Source organism: Sminthopsis crassicaudata, chromosome 4, assembly GCF_048593235.1.
Source record: "Sminthopsis crassicaudata isolate SCR6 chromosome 4, ASM4859323v1, whole genome shotgun sequence".
Classification (NCBI taxonomy): Eukaryota; Metazoa; Chordata; class Mammalia; order Dasyuromorphia; family Dasyuridae; genus Sminthopsis; species Sminthopsis crassicaudata.
In genome coordinates, this window is record NC_133620.1 from 131305790 (window position 1) to 131324490 (window position 18701).

The 18701-nt window shown below is 33.6% G+C and overlaps 1 protein-coding gene across 1 annotated transcript in view; it reads right to left on the minus strand.

Annotated features, from left to right (window-relative positions):
- Positions 1–588: 588 nt before the first annotated feature.
- SLC22A3 (solute carrier family 22 member 3) overlaps positions 589–18701 on the minus strand; it is a 120089-nt gene continuing 101976 nt past the window's right edge. The window contains exons 6-11 of the mRNA XM_074309385.1: positions 17925–18022; positions 17581–17795; positions 12151–12259; positions 6304–6416; positions 3788–3887; positions 589–2256 (exon numbers count right to left, since the gene is read on the minus strand). Coding sequence (XP_074165486.1) covers positions 2196–2256; positions 3788–3887; positions 6304–6416; positions 12151–12259; positions 17581–17795; positions 17925–18022 — 696 coding nt within the window. The 3' untranslated portion in view covers positions 589–2195. The remainder of the gene's footprint in view (positions 2257–3787; positions 3888–6303; positions 6417–12150; positions 12260–17580; positions 17796–17924; positions 18023–18701) is intronic.

Below are 18701 nucleotides of genomic sequence, written 5' to 3' on the forward strand. Positions count from 1 at the left end.
TAATCAAGCCTGCTTACCCTTCTGAACAAGAATCCGAACCAAATAAGAGTTGATAGTTTATGGGTTTTTTTTATGCTTTAAGGTTTGTAAATTACTTTCTTTATGTATCTTAACATTTTTGAGAGGATGAAACCTGGGTTAAAATGTTGTACTTTGCCCAGGTTTATACAATGAGAAAAAGGCAGAGGCTGCTCTAGCTTTGGATCCGTGTTTTCAGGTTGTAGTGATCCTTCCATTATACCAGTTATTTCCTTAGGGAGAGTAGTAAATTAATCAATGACAATACTTTGGTGGGAAAATCCTAGGAACTATAAATATTCCAAAATTAGACAAAGGTAGAATTGTGAATTAAGCTTATTATTGAAACACCTTAGGAAATAAAAGGAATCCAGAAGCTAGGACCTAAATGTTTCTTTTCTTTTTTTTTTTTAAAGGGCTTTTTTCTTATTTTCCTAATCTTTAGACCAGGATGTATTTATTACTGACCATAACATGAAAAGCAAAAGTGTTCTGTGGAAAACTGATCAGACTAATATGCTTTTGAGAATTTTTCCTAAAGGTAAGAAGAGAGGAGATAACCATCAATAATTTTTCCTTGTCAATTTATCATTTTTATTGTTATTGGAAGTAAAGTAGCTTAAAGATACAAAGGTGATATTAAAGAGTGGAAAAGTCTCTTAAAGCTAGTGCACTTAAAGGAAAAAAGGGAACATCAAAACAAGTATGAATTAATGAAGTCATACAATATCACTAAAATCCAAAACAAACTGTCTGACACTTTATAAAATGAACATTTAACATTTAAATCAGTTGTGATATAAGGATTAAAAGTTTAGGTTGTGATTAGCACACATGTTGTATACATATATACAACTATATCTATCTATCTATATATTGTAATAGAAATTCTCTTTAACACTGTCTAGATCTCATGCTTTTAGTATATCTTTACCATATGTCCCCAGAAAAATAATATTTAAGAATATTATATAAGGTACATACTCAATCCAAAAATATAACATACAGAGTAGAAAACCAAAAAACACTGATGTCACTCAAGGATATTTTGTGATGTCTAAGAGCACTTACCAAACTGGATGTTAATTAGTTTAAGCATGGCTGTACATACTCTTCATTTTGTATTAAGCATTGGCTCAGTCCTTGGACAAACAAGAATTGGAAAAAGTGAATAAGAAATCTCTATGCCTTATTAAATACATCTATCACCAAGAAACAAACCTAACAAATAAAATACAAACCACTGCAGCCTTTGAAAATGCAGAGAACTGTGAACTTATCAGGAGTGAAGGCCAACAGTTCTTTTTCATTGGACTAAAGATCTGGCTCTAGGTGTCCATTGCAGGAAAATAGATATGTTTTTTGGATAATCACAGGGTTAATCTTGAGTAATAAATAATCTAGTCAAAATATGAACTGTGTAACAAATGAATCTTTGTAATTAGCACAATACCTAAACCAAACTAAGATTTGTAGAAACTGAGAGGAGAGAAAGGGAAAACCAAATTGGTAAATGCATAACCCCCATGTTCAAGATTAGAAGAGATGGTAAAGGTTCAGCACAGTGTTTCCCAATACATTTAGGATTCCAACATCAGGATTCCTAAACCTTGATCTTCAATGTGGCACTTTTATTGTTCAGTCACATTTTGATGAAGTCCCTCCCATATTTTTTCTTGTTGACTTGAATTGGATTACTGATGCTCAGGTCAGCAACACCATTCCTAAATTCTGTTTGTTTGCATTTCCTGACTTGCTGGAGGAATCCTCATCAGGATGGGGAGGGTATGTTTTGTCATTCATCATGGAATCTTTTTCCCTTTTTGCATCAGAAGTAAACAACTCCAGTCCAAAAAAATGTCTTGGCTCCATGAAAGCTGCTCAAGAAATTGGCTCTTTTTTTGACATAGCCACATATTCCAATCTCCCAGAAAGAAATACTTATTCTTCCTAATTTTATACAAAAGTACACTGCATATTTTAAAAGTCCATGTATTGTACTTGAAATGCAATATATATAGTACAGAGAACTTGTTGATAGTATTAGAATGAAGTTGAAAATGAAACATACATCCTTGCAAGTTGTGTTTTACTGATTTCAAAGGAATATCTGATGGGAACCAGGTTCCCATGGTAGAACCTCACACTAAATACCTTCTTAAGTCTTTGGCAAGGACTCAAGTGTGAATGCTTGTTACTTGACTTTTCTTCTTCTTGCCTCTTTTATAGAAATGTGGGCTAGCAAAACACAAAAGAAAAAAGAAATTTCACATAGTCACTTAATGAATTAGAGGAAAATAAAAATAAATTTCACAAACATATTAGTCAATATGGAATTATTTTGGGTTATGGCTCATTGATAGTGTCATGTATTGTCTTTATTTTCCACTGAGAAAGAGATGGCTTGAAAATGGAACTGTTTGTTGCTTCAAAAAAGTCATTAGATGTGAGACTGGTAATATGAAAAAATTGGTAGGTGAAAAGATGATTTTAATAATTTGGAGAATAAGCAATTTGTTTTTGAGTAATTAGGAAGGGTGATAAGCTAATGTTCATTGAAGGAAAAGGTGACCAGGATTTTGAAGGAACTATATCGTATCATATAAGGGCTGGTTGAAGAACCTGGGACTATTTAGCATGGAGAAGTGAAGACCTAGGAGCATGATATCTGCTTTAATATGGGAAAAAAGATTTTGAACTATTCTTCATTGCTATGGGGGCAAAACTAGCAGCTATGGGTGTAATTTTAAAAAAAAGAGTATTAACCTTACAGTAAAAGGAAAAAGATCAAACTTCTTAACAATAAGAGAAGTCATAAAATGTAATGAGCTGCTCTAGAAAGTAGCAGGACCTCTAAAACTTGAGATTTTTTTTTTTTGATTTGGAGTTAAATGACTTGCACAGGGTCACACAGCTAGGAAGTGCTCTAAGTGTCTGAGGATAAGATTTGAACTCAGATTCTCCTGACTCTAGGACTGGTACTCTATCTAACTGAGACATTTAACTGCCCCTATAACTTGAATTTTCAAGGAGAGGCTTCTTGACCATTTCCTGAAGCTGTAATTCCTGTCCAGGAACAATTTGGAGTGAGGGCTTCGAAAAGTGTCCGTGCCATTCTGAGATATTGTCAATCAGATCCTTGCCACTACTCATTGCTGCTTTCTAACTGGCTCACAATAAAAATTATAGCATCTCATATTTGCATGATGCTTTGAGGTTTAGGAAGTACTTTATATACATTATTTTATTTCTTGTGAAGTTATGATTTTGCGCTGAATACTTCCTAGACTTGGCTTCTTGTGGGAGCCCTATGTATTATTTATTTATTCAATTTTCCAAAATAATGTCATGGCAAATAGAATGACATTATGGGGCTCTTATCAAGAAAGAGAAATAATTTATTTTTACATATGCTGACAAACTAAGGAGGAGGAGTCCGATTTTAAAATTTTTCTCTAGTTTTAAATTACTATTTTAATATTGAAATAAAATATGAACAGAATAACCCATCAATTTAAAGAGTCAAATGGCATGAAGCAAAATGATGATTTTTCTCTAGGAAATAATGGTATTGATTATGTTTCTCAATATGCTTCTTTTACTTACTAAGTAAAAGATGTATCATCAACAATTGATTTTGCCTAGATCTTTGTGTTTGTCATTGCTGATATGCAAACTCCAGGAGCTTCAGGCTTTTAACTTCCATGAATACTAAGAATGTTTATATGCACAGAAGATATTTTATATGCCAATCATGATGATGCAATACCTGGCAAGCTTTTCCACATCCTCCACTGTCTCAGGTAAGGCAATACCCTTTGTTTCAGGCAAGAGCATGACGAGACCTCCACAGACTGATGCAAGAATACCTAGGGAATAGTAATGAAAGATGTTATAGTACCAGGATTGGACAAGTTTGATCTAATTTTCAGTTCTCAGAAAAGATAGGTTTCTAGGAACGATTAGCAAAATTTGCCAATAATTGAAACAAACAAAATTTTCCCATAAGCCTGTTCTCCATGTAATTTATAAGACTAATAATAAATATTGTCACCAGGACATAAAATTCAAAGTACATTACATTCTTTCATTTGATTCCCCAAAATTATTGTTATTATTCCTATCTATACATTCCAGGTACTTTTAAGCACATTCTATAATCTCTTGCTGTTCTCATTGATTAGGGCTTTATTTTGGTGTGTGTGTGTGTGTGTGTGTGTGTGTGTGTGTGTGTGTGTGTGTATGTGTATATAAATGTGAAATTTCCCACTGGATGAATAATTTGTTCTAAAACTGATGTGTCTTTAACAGGGTGGAATATTTTACATAAGTTGCCTTGACAATACCACATAAAGATGATTGGTTCATGCCAGGCCATATACTTGAGCTATATTTCCAGAGATGATATTTAAATGCCACAGGAAAAAAAGGAACATGAAGTGAGGGAGCTAGTGTTTAGACAGAGGCACACCTGAGAAGGAAGAATTTGGGTAACTACTCTTTATGGTTTCCATTGGATTAGAGCCTTTCCTATATCTGGCATTTTGTTAGCTTTGGGACTTTTACTGATGCTCAGGGCTCTTCTCTTTTTTGGATACAACACAATGTACCCAAAATGCCTGCATGTATAGTTCTGCTATGGGAACTGTTTACTCAAGACCTAAGAATGATTGTGTGGGGTCCCAACTTTTTGTGGTTTTCATGCTAAAAAATCCTATCTGTGCCATATCCCATAAACTCTCCTCAGGAGAATTTTTCCTTGCAGGTATTTTTCTTGCTTTAAAATTAAACTTCTGTTTGATTCCTAATTTCTGTTTCTAACTTGCTTTGTTCAGCTCTGACTATCCATAAATTAGAGATCAGTTCTGATTTGGTTGACAGTACTCAAAATCAGATTATATCTTCTTGAGCAGACATAAATCTAATAATGAAATAGATGTATCCTATAAGATTAACTAGATTGTAATTTGGGAGAGAGGTCAGAGCTAAGATAAAGATTTGGGAAATATCTGCATAGAAGCAAAAGTTGAAGAGAAGGGATAATTACCAAAAGAAGGAAGATAGTGAGAAAAAAGGTACTGACAATAGAACTTTGGGGATGTGCTTACATTTGAAGACTAGAAGGAGATAATGGGTTAAAGAGAAAAAAGAGTTGTTACAAAGAATTGGAATAATAGGGTCCAGGAAGTCAAAGGAGAAAAGTTTGAAAAAGTAAGGATGATAAACATTGTCAAATGCTACAGATTTTGTTAAGGATTGAAAAAAATAACCATTGCACTTGTTGACTAGGAGATAATTTTTGATAATTGAGAGAGCAGTTTCAGACTTTACTATTTACTTTCACATATTTCTCTCAAATCAAACACTAAATCAATGATTGGGTATGACAAGTAGAGGCAGCAACTGCCTGATTTTCATTTTTCTAAAAGATTTATTATGAACTTAATAAGCACCAGAAAATATGAAAATTTTCATATACAAAGAACAGAGAATTTTGCACATGAAACAAGATTTTCTACTTCATGTAGTTTGGTTTTAAAAATATAGATTTTTTTTTTTTTTTTTCTTTGATTCTTTTTTTATTTGAGTCTTCTCAAAATCATACTGTACATGATTACACACATATAAAATATATTGGATTGTTTACTATCTCAGGGAGGAAGGGAGAGCATAAGAGAAGGAGGGATAGATTTTGGAACTCAAACCTTTAAGAGATGCCAAAAACTGTTTTAACATCTAATTGGGAAAATTTTTTTTAAAAGAGGTATCAGTTTTGTCCTCCAACACTAGCATTTTATAGGAATTCCATTTTGGTTTTGCTTCAGAAATCTTTTAAAAATAAATACTTAACAAATTAAACAGACTCTTGTAGGAGATCTATTTTTATGGGTCAACATTTTACAGTATTATAGCTGACTCCTCAAAAATAGTATAATCAAAGGCAAAAGATTAAACAGATCCCACCAGCAACAATTTTAAGAGTCAATCTAGAGTTCTATTAATAATAATAGCTGACATTTGAATAGCACCTTGAGACTTGTAAAGCATTTTATATTTTATCTAATTCAATCCTCCATAAGATAAAAAGTAGAATTATTTTTGTTCCCATGGAAACTGAAACTCAAAAAGGTTAAAATATTTGATCTTGGTCACACAAGTAAAAAAGGTTAAAGGCGAAATTTGAACAGGATCTCCTTGAGCCCAAATTCAATATTCCATCCATTATGTCAAATTAACTCTCCAGTGAAAAATACCATATTTAAAAGATACATATTAAATTCTTACCAAAAATGATAAGAGGTAGTTCTAGCCAGATGGCTGATAGCCGGAACAGCAGAAATGGAGCTACAATACCACCAAAATCACACAAACCTGAACATAATGAAACACCAAAGTTTCTGCAAAGGAAAAAAAAATATATATATATATATATATTTTAATGATCCAGGAAAGTTATTGTTCCATCTTTACAAATTTGGTCCAATATTTTAGTCTTATCAAGAAATTATAATTTGTTGATTAAATTAATAAGTTACAATTTTAAAACACCAATAAATAAATCTGGTTAACTTTATGGATAACATGTGAAATTTAAAAGCAGTTAAATCTTAAAGATGGCATTTGGTAGCAATAAATGTTAAGTGCAAAACTTTATTTTTATATTTTTGGGTATAAGTACAATATGGAGAAAATATGGTTAAATAGCATTTTATCAAAAAAAAAAGTTCTGTACTGCCAGCTTAATATTAGTTAATAATGTGACATGACAACAAAAGAGTACATGAAATCTTGGGTTATAATCACAGCTATAACTTGTAGAAGCAAGGAGGTAATCATCACACCATATTTTGCCCTCACAAGACCACAGCTGGATAATTGTATTCAGTTTTCTGCAGCAAAGTTTTGTCATGCTTCAAATGCCTCTCTTTTATTCAATAGCTATCTTTTTTTCAGTGCTGGCTAGACTCAGGTTTGCAGGGGATAGCACTTTGAGTAAAATCTTAATCTTCTTTGATTTTCATAACACATTCCATTTCCTTTTGCAATTTCTGCAAAGCAGTCTTGTGTTATTCATATTTCTTTTTATTTATACTTGGTAGACTTTTCTAGATTACTTACAGTCTTTTTTGTTTTGGTCATTAGAATTGTTCAATATAAACACTATACGTGCTACAATTTGCAGCATAGATTTTTCTGGTGGAGATAATCTGAGGTGGCGCAGTGGATAGAGCACCAGCCCTGAATTCAGGAGGACCCTAGTTCAAATCTGGTCTCAGACACTTAACACTTCCTAGCCGTGTGACCCTGGGCAAGTCACTTAACCCCAGCCTCAGAAAAATAAAAAAAATAAAATAAAATAAAATAAGAGAGATAATCTGTGGATTCTTTTAATTGGCAGGGGTTTTTGTATTCAGAAGTTCTGGGCAGTTTTCTAGTTTCTGGTTTCTAGATTCTAGTGTTGACTTGTGTTCTTCTTAAGGATTTATAATCCTTAAATTCTCTTTATACATTCTGTTCAAATCAATTTGTTTTGCTTATACAGAGATCTTTTAATATTATTCCCCCTTTTAAACTTTTCTTCTTTCAGAGTGTTCTTCATTTTCATGTATTTGCATTCTCAACTAGTTGTCCTTTCTTTTATTTCTTTGGAGAGATGTAGCACCATGAATAAAAATTTTCTATTTTGCCAATTATTTCTACTATACAGGAATATAGTCTTTCACACTTCTTATTTCTTTCTTATATGATTCAGTCCTGTTATGGTTACATAATCTCTTGGGAATTCATAGGACCTTCTTTCTTAACAGATGTTGACTTTTTTTTTTTTTGCCTTGCAATATTTATTCAAAGATGTTTGGATTCATTTAGTCTATCTTCTCTTTTGTTATTAATACTATCTCTGTTGATTTGTCTGCTTGCTTTCTTGGTTTTTACCTGAATTTTCTTTTTTCTTAGATCTTTGGACATTTCATTTTTTCTCTTTAATTTCCTTGTTTCTCATTTTCTGACTCCTTCCATTTTTATGGCCAAACCCCTGAATGCTAGACTTTAGCATGTTCCCATGCTGGTGAATCATTTTTCATCACCCTTAGTCCTTAGCTGAGGAGCTGAGTGGCTATAAGAGTTCAGAAGTGGATTCTTAGATTCCAAATCCTTTCCTTGTGTCCTAATACAATCCCACACAGGGGCAGACACCTTGCCACAACCTCTCTGTTCTTAGTTCTCTGATTGAGCACTGATATAAAACAGTATAATGCTGCCTCAGATAGAGTAGCACTTGGGAATACTTCTAGAGGGGGACAATCAGAATGATGAAAAGCCATGGAACACAAGACTTGGAAAGAAATAAGAATATTCAACCTGAAAAAAAACTGTAGAATCTGATTAACTATCTATAAATATCTGAAAAATTGTTATTTTGAAGAGGGATTAGGTTGAAGGAAGACCCAAGAACAAAAGTAGAAGCTTTCAAGAGCTACATAATGGAAGGGAAAGCTTCCTGATAATTAGAACTATCTGAAACTGGAATGGCTGCATCAGGGAGGCAATGATGTCCTCCTCATTGGAGATCTTCAAACACAGGCTAGACAACTACTCATTAGATACATTTTACTAAAGATTTTGCTTTTGATATAAGTTGGATTAAATGGAAGCAGGAGGGCACCAACAACTCTTAAATTCAGCAAGTAATTGAATATATCAGTGTGATTGTAGCAAAAACTATAGCACTGCTACAAATAGAACACTCTCTTTCCTGTTGTTCACTATCCTGTTCAATGTGAGAGACTGCTTTTATCATGATGCTATTATTAGCTTATTGCAAGCAAGGCACAAGCACCGAGAATTTTACAGTAGCAGGGATAAACTTTCACTGAACCATAAATGTTACTTTGTCCAGATTATGACCAACAGCACATATTTGCAAGACAACTGGATTAAAAAGACAGCATAGATCTAGTTCCTATTTCTACATAAAAGATAGATATTTTATCATAGGATATATTCTACTATATGGTATATTAGACTGGGCCTGAATTGCATCTCTGACACCAATATGCTCAGGTCACTGTTTTCTGTTTCTTTATATGTGATGTGGGGATAATAGAACTTAATTTTTACTACCTACCTCACAGAATTGTATTTTGTTGACCTTAAGGTTCTACAGAAATAAGTTATCATTATTATTGTGCCTGAGTATAAGTGTAACAGTCTCAGCATTTTTATTTATGTAAAAAACTTGAATATATTTTAAATTACATTTTAGCAGCTGATTGACATACTCCGGTTTAAGGGCAAAATTTCCCAGGAAGTAGGAAGCCCCATTATCACCACTAGGGGGCATATTCCTCCACTTGTACCCTGGTCCTTCTTCAGCTCTAGTACCCAAAATCTGAATGGGCTGCTTACACATCTTGGATGATAGGAGTCATCAACTCTGTTCCTTCTGATGTTATGAAGGACCATGTGGCCTTGGCTATCCTCCAGGTATTATCATCTGCCCTATGTCTACATACTTTAGATCCCACTGTGATAGACAAAAGAGCAAAATTTAAGATTCCTTTCAGGTCTAATGTTTTGTTTTTTTAAAATTCTGTTAATACAGAGATGATCTCTTATTTTAAAAAGAACTGGACACATGATTTCATACTTACTTCCATGAGGAACTCTTCAATGCAGAGTAGCAATTGTCTTTCAACTTGGTCTTAGAGGATTCATTGGGAGCATTAAGATGTTAAATTACTTGTCCATGGTCACATGGTCACATGGTCATATATGTGAGAAGTGGGACATGAGATCATTCTGATTTTAAAACCTGTTCTCCATTGACTGTGCAATATTGCCTTTTGTCCTCTGATGATGACGGTGATAGTGACAAGCATTTTTATATATAATGGATATCTTGACTTACAAAGTACTTTACATTTTGTATCTCATTTGAGCCTCAGAAAATTTCTTAGATACTACAGAAATTACAAGCTACATTTTACAGATGAGGAAAACAGAGGCTCAAATAACCTAAATTACTTTCTCATGATCATAGGAAGGAAAGGAATAAATATTTATATAATGCCTACTAAGTACCAGATAGTGGGCTAAATGCTTTTATAAGTATTTCTTCATTATTTGCTCATGTTTAACTTATATTGTTTTGCTTGCTGTCTTGAGGAAAGGGAAGAGGGTAAGGAGGGAGAAAAACTTGGAATACAAGATTTTGCAGAGGTGAATCTTGAAAACTATCTTTATATGTATTTGGGAAAATAAAATAATATAAAAATACTATCCATACCTGGAGAAATAACTGATTGTATCTGAATACAGATTAAAGCATACTTTTTTAAACTTTATTTTTCTTGAGGTTTTTTTTTTTCACTGTATAGCTGAAGAAATTGAAGAAGCCTTGGGAAGATCTGCAAAGGTCACACAAACTACCCTCTGATTCTAGAGAAAACATTTTTTTCTCCCGTATCACAACTAGCATTAGGAGCTAAAAACCCTTGACTCTTTTAAGATGAAGTAAGGTGGCTTAATGGACAGAGCAATGGGCTTGGAATCAGGGAGTCATGAATTCAAATTGTACCTTGGATGTTTACTTGGATATGTGATCCTGAGCAAGCCACTTGATCTTTCCTAACCTCAGTTTCTTCATCTGCCAAATGGGGATACTAATAGCACCTATTTAGCAGAGTTGTTGTAAAGATTAAATGAGATAACATATACAAAGTACTTAAGTTTAAAGGCACTGTATAAATGTCAGCTATTATGTGTTATTTCTACTACAGCATTGCTATTTTTTCTAAAGCTATGGAGCTATATGGAGATATTTACATTTATGCTAAATGTTCCCAAACTTCAAATTTCACTGCTTTTTATATACTCTGTCTCCTTCTTTTAGTGGTCATTTAAAAAATAGACAGCTGCCTCTTTCAGTTGTCCGGGCTGGGGTCATTGTTAATGTCTCTGTACTAGGTTGTTAGAGCAGAAATGTAATGTGAGGGAGTGTACCAGTCTCTCCCAGATTGAGAGTGCTTGTAACTAAATAAATATAAAATAAGGATAAATTGCCTTTGAATGAGGACCTGAGGGGTTTTTCTATGTATAAAGAGTATGGGCTATGGGATGATTATTTTGGTTGATGAGAGAAATGTTTTTCCCCTCAAGTTTTTGACTATATTACAACTCATTGAGATCTTAGATAAGTGACTTCTGAATTAGTGAGATGTGACTTTAATAAAATACCTCTGTAGAGTCCTTTTGTAATTTCTAAAATGCTTACACTTACATTATTAAAATTAGTCTTTTATTAGACTATTTTAAGTGAATGTGCAGTGTTACTTGCCAAAAATAAAATTTGCCATTTAGTTGAAGCTTCTTTCCCGAACTCAAGTCCAGTAAGTGGAAGAGCTGGGGATAGAAACATTTGATTCACAATCTGAAGTTCTTTGATGAGATCTCTGAGCCAAATTATTTAAGCAATAGGTATTTATTGCAGTCTGTCCTAAGTCATTTGGCATGTAGGATATCTATCTGAATAGCTATGTTTTAGCCCCGTGTTTCCTCCTGGTCAGGGCTGTTGAAAAACTATAAAAAAAATTTCATCCTTCTCATCTATAATTATCTTCCCATAAAAAACACAGCACAAAAACAGTTTGTGCAGCAAATAGAAAGTGAGGTAACAAATAATGTTCTTAAGTCTCTTAAGTCAGGAATCAAACTTAGGTATTTAATTCAAGTTACATGATGACAAAATTAGTACAAATTGAAATGAATTAATATTTGCAATGACAAACAGACTATTCTCTAAATATGCCAGAAAAACTTTAACTTCAGCTGAATGAGACCCTTTAATAGACTAAGTTATATACCAGAACCCTAAGGCAGAAAGTATTTCCATCATTCATTTCAAAGACATCATGTATGAAACTGATGAAACAAAGGCTGTGGGTCACATCAACTTTGTTGATGCAAATTCTAGGTTATGTGTTTCCAGACTATTACCCTGAAGCTAGGCATGGGTTAAAAGATTACTGAGCTAACGAGCCTTTTTCAAAAGGTTAAATTCCATTTTGGAATTTTAAAAGATCTCAATCATAAAATTAGAATTAGAAACTGGGAGTTACACAGCATAATTACCTTAATGTTGTTGGATACAATTCTGAATTCACCAAATAAACAATTTCAAAGGCCATGGTAATCCCCAGTCTTCCTATAGTAGCTACTGAAGTTCTCAACCATGGTATTCCTAAGAAATAGAGAGAGAAAAGTTAGGGATTTAATGTAATTACTAGCTAACCATAAAATGCTTTTGCTTGGTCCTTCCCACAACCTTATAATTTTTGATCAAACAATAACCAACATATACTGTATATGTATATGTAATACATATTATGTATACATGCATATATATGTGTGGGACTGTATATGTGTGTATATATGTATATGTACACACACATATATAAATTTAATGGGATAAATACCCCATAGCATTCTTTCCTTCTACTGCAAATGACATTGCAGAGTAGAGCTGTGATAAACAGCAGAATAAAGCAGGCAAAGTTCTGTCTTGGCTTTCTTTTTCAGTTCCTAAAGGTATTCATTTTGTTCTTCACATAGAATCTTTAAAATAATATTCTGGCTGTTGTCATTCCTACTTTACATTATACTATTCTTTTATTCTTTTCTGCTCTGCTTTCCCCTTCATTTCATTTCAATACCACCTAGATAGATTAGTCTCACAAAACTAGAGTTGAAAGTAACCTTAGAGTCTAAGCCCAGAGAAGTCTCTCTGTCTCCCTACATGCACATACACATGCAACTTTTCAGACCACTAGAGAAATATCCCTATCCTTTGGAGAGGTATTCTATCTGTATTTTGAATAACTAACAAAAACTGCCTCACCTGTTCCAGAACATTAAAAAAACAAAAACAAAATAACTAGTTAACCCACTGAATTCCAGGCAGGGAAAATGTATAGGTTGTAGTTTCAGATATTTTTCAATCAGTCCTTGCTCTTCATGACCTCACTTGAGGTTTTCTTGGCAAAGATACTGGAGTGTCTTGCTATTTCCTTCTCTTGCTCATTTTACAGATAAAGAAATGGAGAAAAATGGGGTTAAATGTCTCCCCCAGGGTCAAAAGGCTATCTGAGGTCAGATAAAGATGAGTGTTCCGATTTTGGGCCGCATTCTATCCGCTGTCCACCTAGCTGCCCTCTCCGTAGGTAGCTAAATCAGTGAAATAAATTCTTTAGGATGGTTTTGGCAAAGCAAAGAAATCATACTCCTTTTCCTCCACTCCCAAAGTGTCATTTATTCAAGAAATATTTATTGAATAACATGTTCAGGGCGTTGTGTTAAATGCTATTAGGTATATTAGCTTAGATGAATAAGACTTATCACCTGCCCTCCAAAAGCTAATAATTACCAAAAGTTTTCTCAACATTTTAGCTACTTTTCTATGATCCCTTATTTATAGAACATTCTAGAGAAATGACTTTTTATAAATTGGTGATTTATTAATGAGTACTGCTCTTGTTACTCTTCCCTATTTATTCAGCAATATAAATTTTGCTAAGTCTTGGGGGGGAAGGGGAGGTACAGCTATTATTGATAGTCAGTGCAGTATAATGGAAAGCCAATTAGAACTGGCTTCAGAAGATTCCTCACTTAACTAGCTCTATGGCTCTGGTCAAAGTTTTCTGAACCATAAATCTAAAATGGCTCAGATGAATACTGTGTATTATCAATTATACATCCTACACACATAATTATGCAATGTATGCATTCATCAGTTATACAAAAATGGATAATAACTCTTGAATGGAACAGTGATGGAACACTGGTAGGAAAATACTTTTCTAATTTTAAGGCCCTTTATAAATATGGCTTGTAAAAATGGCAAAGGATAGAACACGCAGTAATATGTTCTGAGGCATACAGTTTTCACTAAAAAATAAAAATGACATAACAAAAAATATATGTTTTGAAAAGAAAATTTCAATTCCTTCATTCATTAGGACATTAACTTTGAAGTCTGAAAAAATTTTAATCTTTTAGGGCAATTCATTTTACTCCCAAAGAAATGAGCATTCTCCTCTCTCTGAAATAATTTTGCATTTACTTTGTATAGGTTTTTAGTTCATATATCTATGTACATGTTATGTCTTTCAAATAAAACAAAAGCTACTAAATGCTTACTGGATGAATGAATGAATATTAGAGGAGAATCTATTTCAATGAATTCAAATTCATTCTTTTAGTAAATATTCAACAAATGAGGAGGGAACCGCCCTGTAAATTACTAAAAGTAACAATCTAGCTGGGAGGAACAATGAGAAGAGCCCATTACTTTAATGCAAGTAAATGGTTTTGAGTAATAGCATATATTTTCGGTATAAAATCACTGACTATTTATCTATGTCTGTTTCCCCCCGATAAACTCTTGCATAAACAGTTAAAGCAGAGAGGAACATGAGAACAGAACTGACGCTTGCTAGACTTCCATCTGTTCCAGCACCAAACAGTTGTAAACATGTGTCTTATTCATGCTTTAGTGTTGCATTAAAGCCAAGTAGAAGGATGAAGAATCTAGTCCAATCCATTCCTTCAATGAGCAGGTGGTGCCCAGAGCCAGGTGCAAGATAATGAAGGCTGGATATTGTTGCCAAGCTCCCTGCATCATGCCCAAATTTCACAGTCTCTGCCAGCTTTATGCCATCCAGGAGTGAAGACTAAGTGCTGAAGGGAAATAACTTTACTACCCAGGCTTGAAACTTAATTTATTTCTCTAAATAAATTTAACTTGCAAGGGGAGTCCAGTTGAAAAGTACAATGGTAGTATAGGTACAAGATTAAGGCTGTATCTGTTGCTTGTGGTACAACAATATCCCAAATTCAGATCCTACCTCTGCATTCAATATCTGTGCAATTCTGGGTAAGTTATTTCCCTTCTGGGTTCTTATCTTCCTCATTTTTAAAACAGAGGTGGGGTGAGGGAAGAAGAAGAGTGGGAGAGAAAATCTTTCAATTCTGGTCATATGATCTTAGCCATTTTAATAATATCTTCTTCTGGGAAGTAATTTCTTTAGAAGTAATTGGTAAATGTTAGGAAGTAGTAGGTTCCCCCTTATTAGAGTCCTTTAAGCCAAAGTTCAAAGTCTATTTGACAAGTATATTATAGTGGGAATCTCATTATAAGGATGAGTAGTTCTAGATGGCTAATGATGTCCCTTAAAATGATTCTGTGCAATTTTTAAATGCATGGACTTGCGTGTGAGCACATAGAAATAAGCACAAATACAATCCCAAAAGTCAGTGACCATTTTTTAAGCATAAATTATATAGATTTTTCCTACATTAGTATTAGGAATACAAAAATGAAAAATGAGATTAGTCCTTCTCCTCAAAGATTTTCTAACTTAGAGACATTTACTTGGATATTTCTCTTCCTTTTGTCAGAGTTTAATTTTTACTTTCACAATTGCCTACAGATTTTGTATAGAATTACACAGTTATGGAATTGTAGGATGTTGGAGAGATGGAAGAGATCTTAAAATATGAATGTTAAAAATCAAATGGGATCTTCAAAGCCCTCAAAGTGAAAATGGGAAATCTTGAGCAGCCATGGCAGTCACCACATCAGTCCTGAAGAATTTAGTGCTTGGGTTGAAAAAGATTGTTATGTTCACATTAAGCTGTTTTGAAAAATATAGAGAAGTGTGATGTCCAAGTAGAAATGGAAATTTATCCAGGTACCTCGATTATTAGAAAATAATGGATCAAAAGAAAAAAATATGTAAAGCACAATAAAAATACTAGCTATATTCTCATCATTGTTAAAATGAATGTAGAAATAAAAATGACCCCAGTTTTGTAATTCATCTGAAAGTGACATCTGCTATTGAATGTAAAAGAAAGGCAGGTAGAGTGTACATCACAGAAGTACACTGTATTGGCAGAAGAGGTTTCCTCTTTGGGGATCTCTTAACACTGATAAAATCACAGGTCTGGAATCCCCTTCCCTCCGAATTAAATATACAAACCAGAAACCAGCATAATCTTACAAAAGTTAATGAAGATGCCTAATATATACATTTTATTTTGCTTCTGAATTTTTAAAAAATATTAAGTAGAAGTAAATTAGCATAATATGAAAATTAGTGCTGGTTTTAGAGTTACCTTAAGTAAACTGGGATTCAAATGATAAAATATTACAAATAAATATAATTCTTTATTTTTGGAAATTTCAATCAAGGCTCAAGAATATAGATTAATGCAAAACAACAACAACCATCAAAACCCCCCAAACTATCCTATTTGGAGCTAGAATATAGGCAGAAAAAATTTTATAGATGCCTATAACCTTTTTTGATCACAAATATTTGGTTTATTGGAATGAAAATTGGCTAATAAGTTTTCTTTTGAGGATACTATTGGAGCTGAATCTGTCAAAAGGCTAACTTGATACTAAAGCTCTGTTATATTATCCAGCTTCCTGACGTTTGCCCTACTGCTACTCTGCCTCCCAGTTCTGGAGTTGTCATGGAGCTATTTTGGCCTGATTGGTGATGATATCATGTAGCCTGCTCTAATTGGCACCCTGGACACCTGCTTGTCCTTCATCTGCTCTTTTGTTACACTTGTATTTCTTTGACAAAGGCCAGGAACCTAAGGCAGGACTGAACCCACTTTGTAATTTCATTAGGTTCACACTTTCCCTATAATAAGTAAATAATTAATCTCTCTCTCTCTCTCTCTCTCTCTCTCTCTCTCTCTCTCTCTCTCTCTCTCTCTCTCTCTCATCTCTCTCTCTCTCTGTCACTCTTTTTTTTTTTGTATCTTTCCCTAGAGTAGACATCTCTTTTCGTTTGATACCTTTTCTTCCAGCTCCTAATAGGTTAGAATTTTAATATAAGTCAGTGCCTGTAAGAATTTCAAAGCAACGGGTAGCTAGGTGGCGCAGTGGATAGAGCACCAGCCCTGAAGTCAGGAAGACCTGAGTTCAAATTTCTCCCAGACACTTGAACACTTCCTAGTTGTGTGACCTTGGGCAAGTCACTTAACCCCAATTGCTTCGGTTTAAAAAAAAAATATATATATATATATATATATATATATATATATATATATATATATATATATATATATATATATATATATTTCAAAGCAAGCTCTGCTAAGTATAATTAACAGAAGGATTCCGTTGCAAAAACTAAATAATGATTAATACACAATAGCTATTTCTTGTATCAATAAGCACATTCTTATCATACTTTAAGTTAGTGGAAGCCAATCATTGATCATACAACTGAAGAGAAAGAATGCAGTATTTGAAGTTAGAGTACCTAGGTTCAAATAAATATTTGACTACTTATTATACTAGCTCCTTCTGGGTCATCTCATCCACAAAATGAGAGGGTTAGATTATATGATTGCTAACGTACCTTCCAGGTATAAATTTATGATCCTATAATCTAAAGGGGCTATCACATCATCAATATTTTCTTGTCCTGTCATAGGCTTCTAAGAATTCTATTCATTGATAAATTCTATAAAAATAGTTACCTTCTGGTAAGAATGCTGTAACAAGACATGCAATTCCAGCTACTATATTGCTCACTGCAAAGGGAAGGCGTCTTCCAATACGCTCAATTGTTAGTAAAATCAGGAGAGCTCCCGGCAATTCCACAACTCCTGAGATAAAAAAATCTATGTAAAGATTTCCACCTATGATTCCCAGGCGCATGACAAGTCCTTGGTAAACCACTGCACTTGTGAACCTGGAATAATAGCAAGAAAAACCAGAGCATAACAAATAAGTAATGAACTTCAATCAAGAGGTGTAGGCAAGGGTCTTTGTAAAATTAACACACTTAAGGCTTTGAAAATTCAATGCAATTGGAACTTACCAAGCAAACATTAGAATAAGTGTGCATTTCCTCATTTGGGGAGTCCTCACCAGATCTAAAAAGGATGGATTACTAACCTCCTCATCTGTAACAGTGATCTAAAGGGAAAAAGTAGATTTCGAAAGTAGTATATAGCAATAAACGCCTCGATTTTAGAAGCTAGAGACTTGTTATTAACTAAATTCAAGGCAGCTGAGTTACTGACCCTTATCCAGGATCTTTAGCCAACTATCATATATTATTTTATTTTATGGATTGGGAGTAAAATTATTAACTTCATACTTAGTCTTCCATCTATGGCACATGGACCAAACCAAAAAGTTATTGCTCTGTTAAGAATTAAATTCTGCCACTATTATCCATATTAACTGTGAATGTTCAGAGAAAGATATATGGCATTTACTACTTGCATGTTAACTGAATATATTACTTTTGAAGTTAGAAAGATGAATATAAAAATAATTAACATATGTAGACCCTCCCAGCATTGTATTTTTTTTTTTTTGAAAAAAAAAAGTAGTTAAATCCAAAGACAGGAACTAAGAGTAATTGATTGACTCAAAGATAAATATCTGCAAGGGACATGAGATAATATCTAATCCAACTCTCTCATTTTAATGAGTAAAAAGTGGCTAACAAAAATAAAAAACCTTGCTTCCAATTCTTCCCCCCCCCCATACTCACTTTTTCTGCTTTCTTTCTTCTTCTTCCTTATTTTTTTGCCTCACTATGATCCCATTACTCTTGGGGTTGGAAGTTGCCTTTTACAAAAAGACT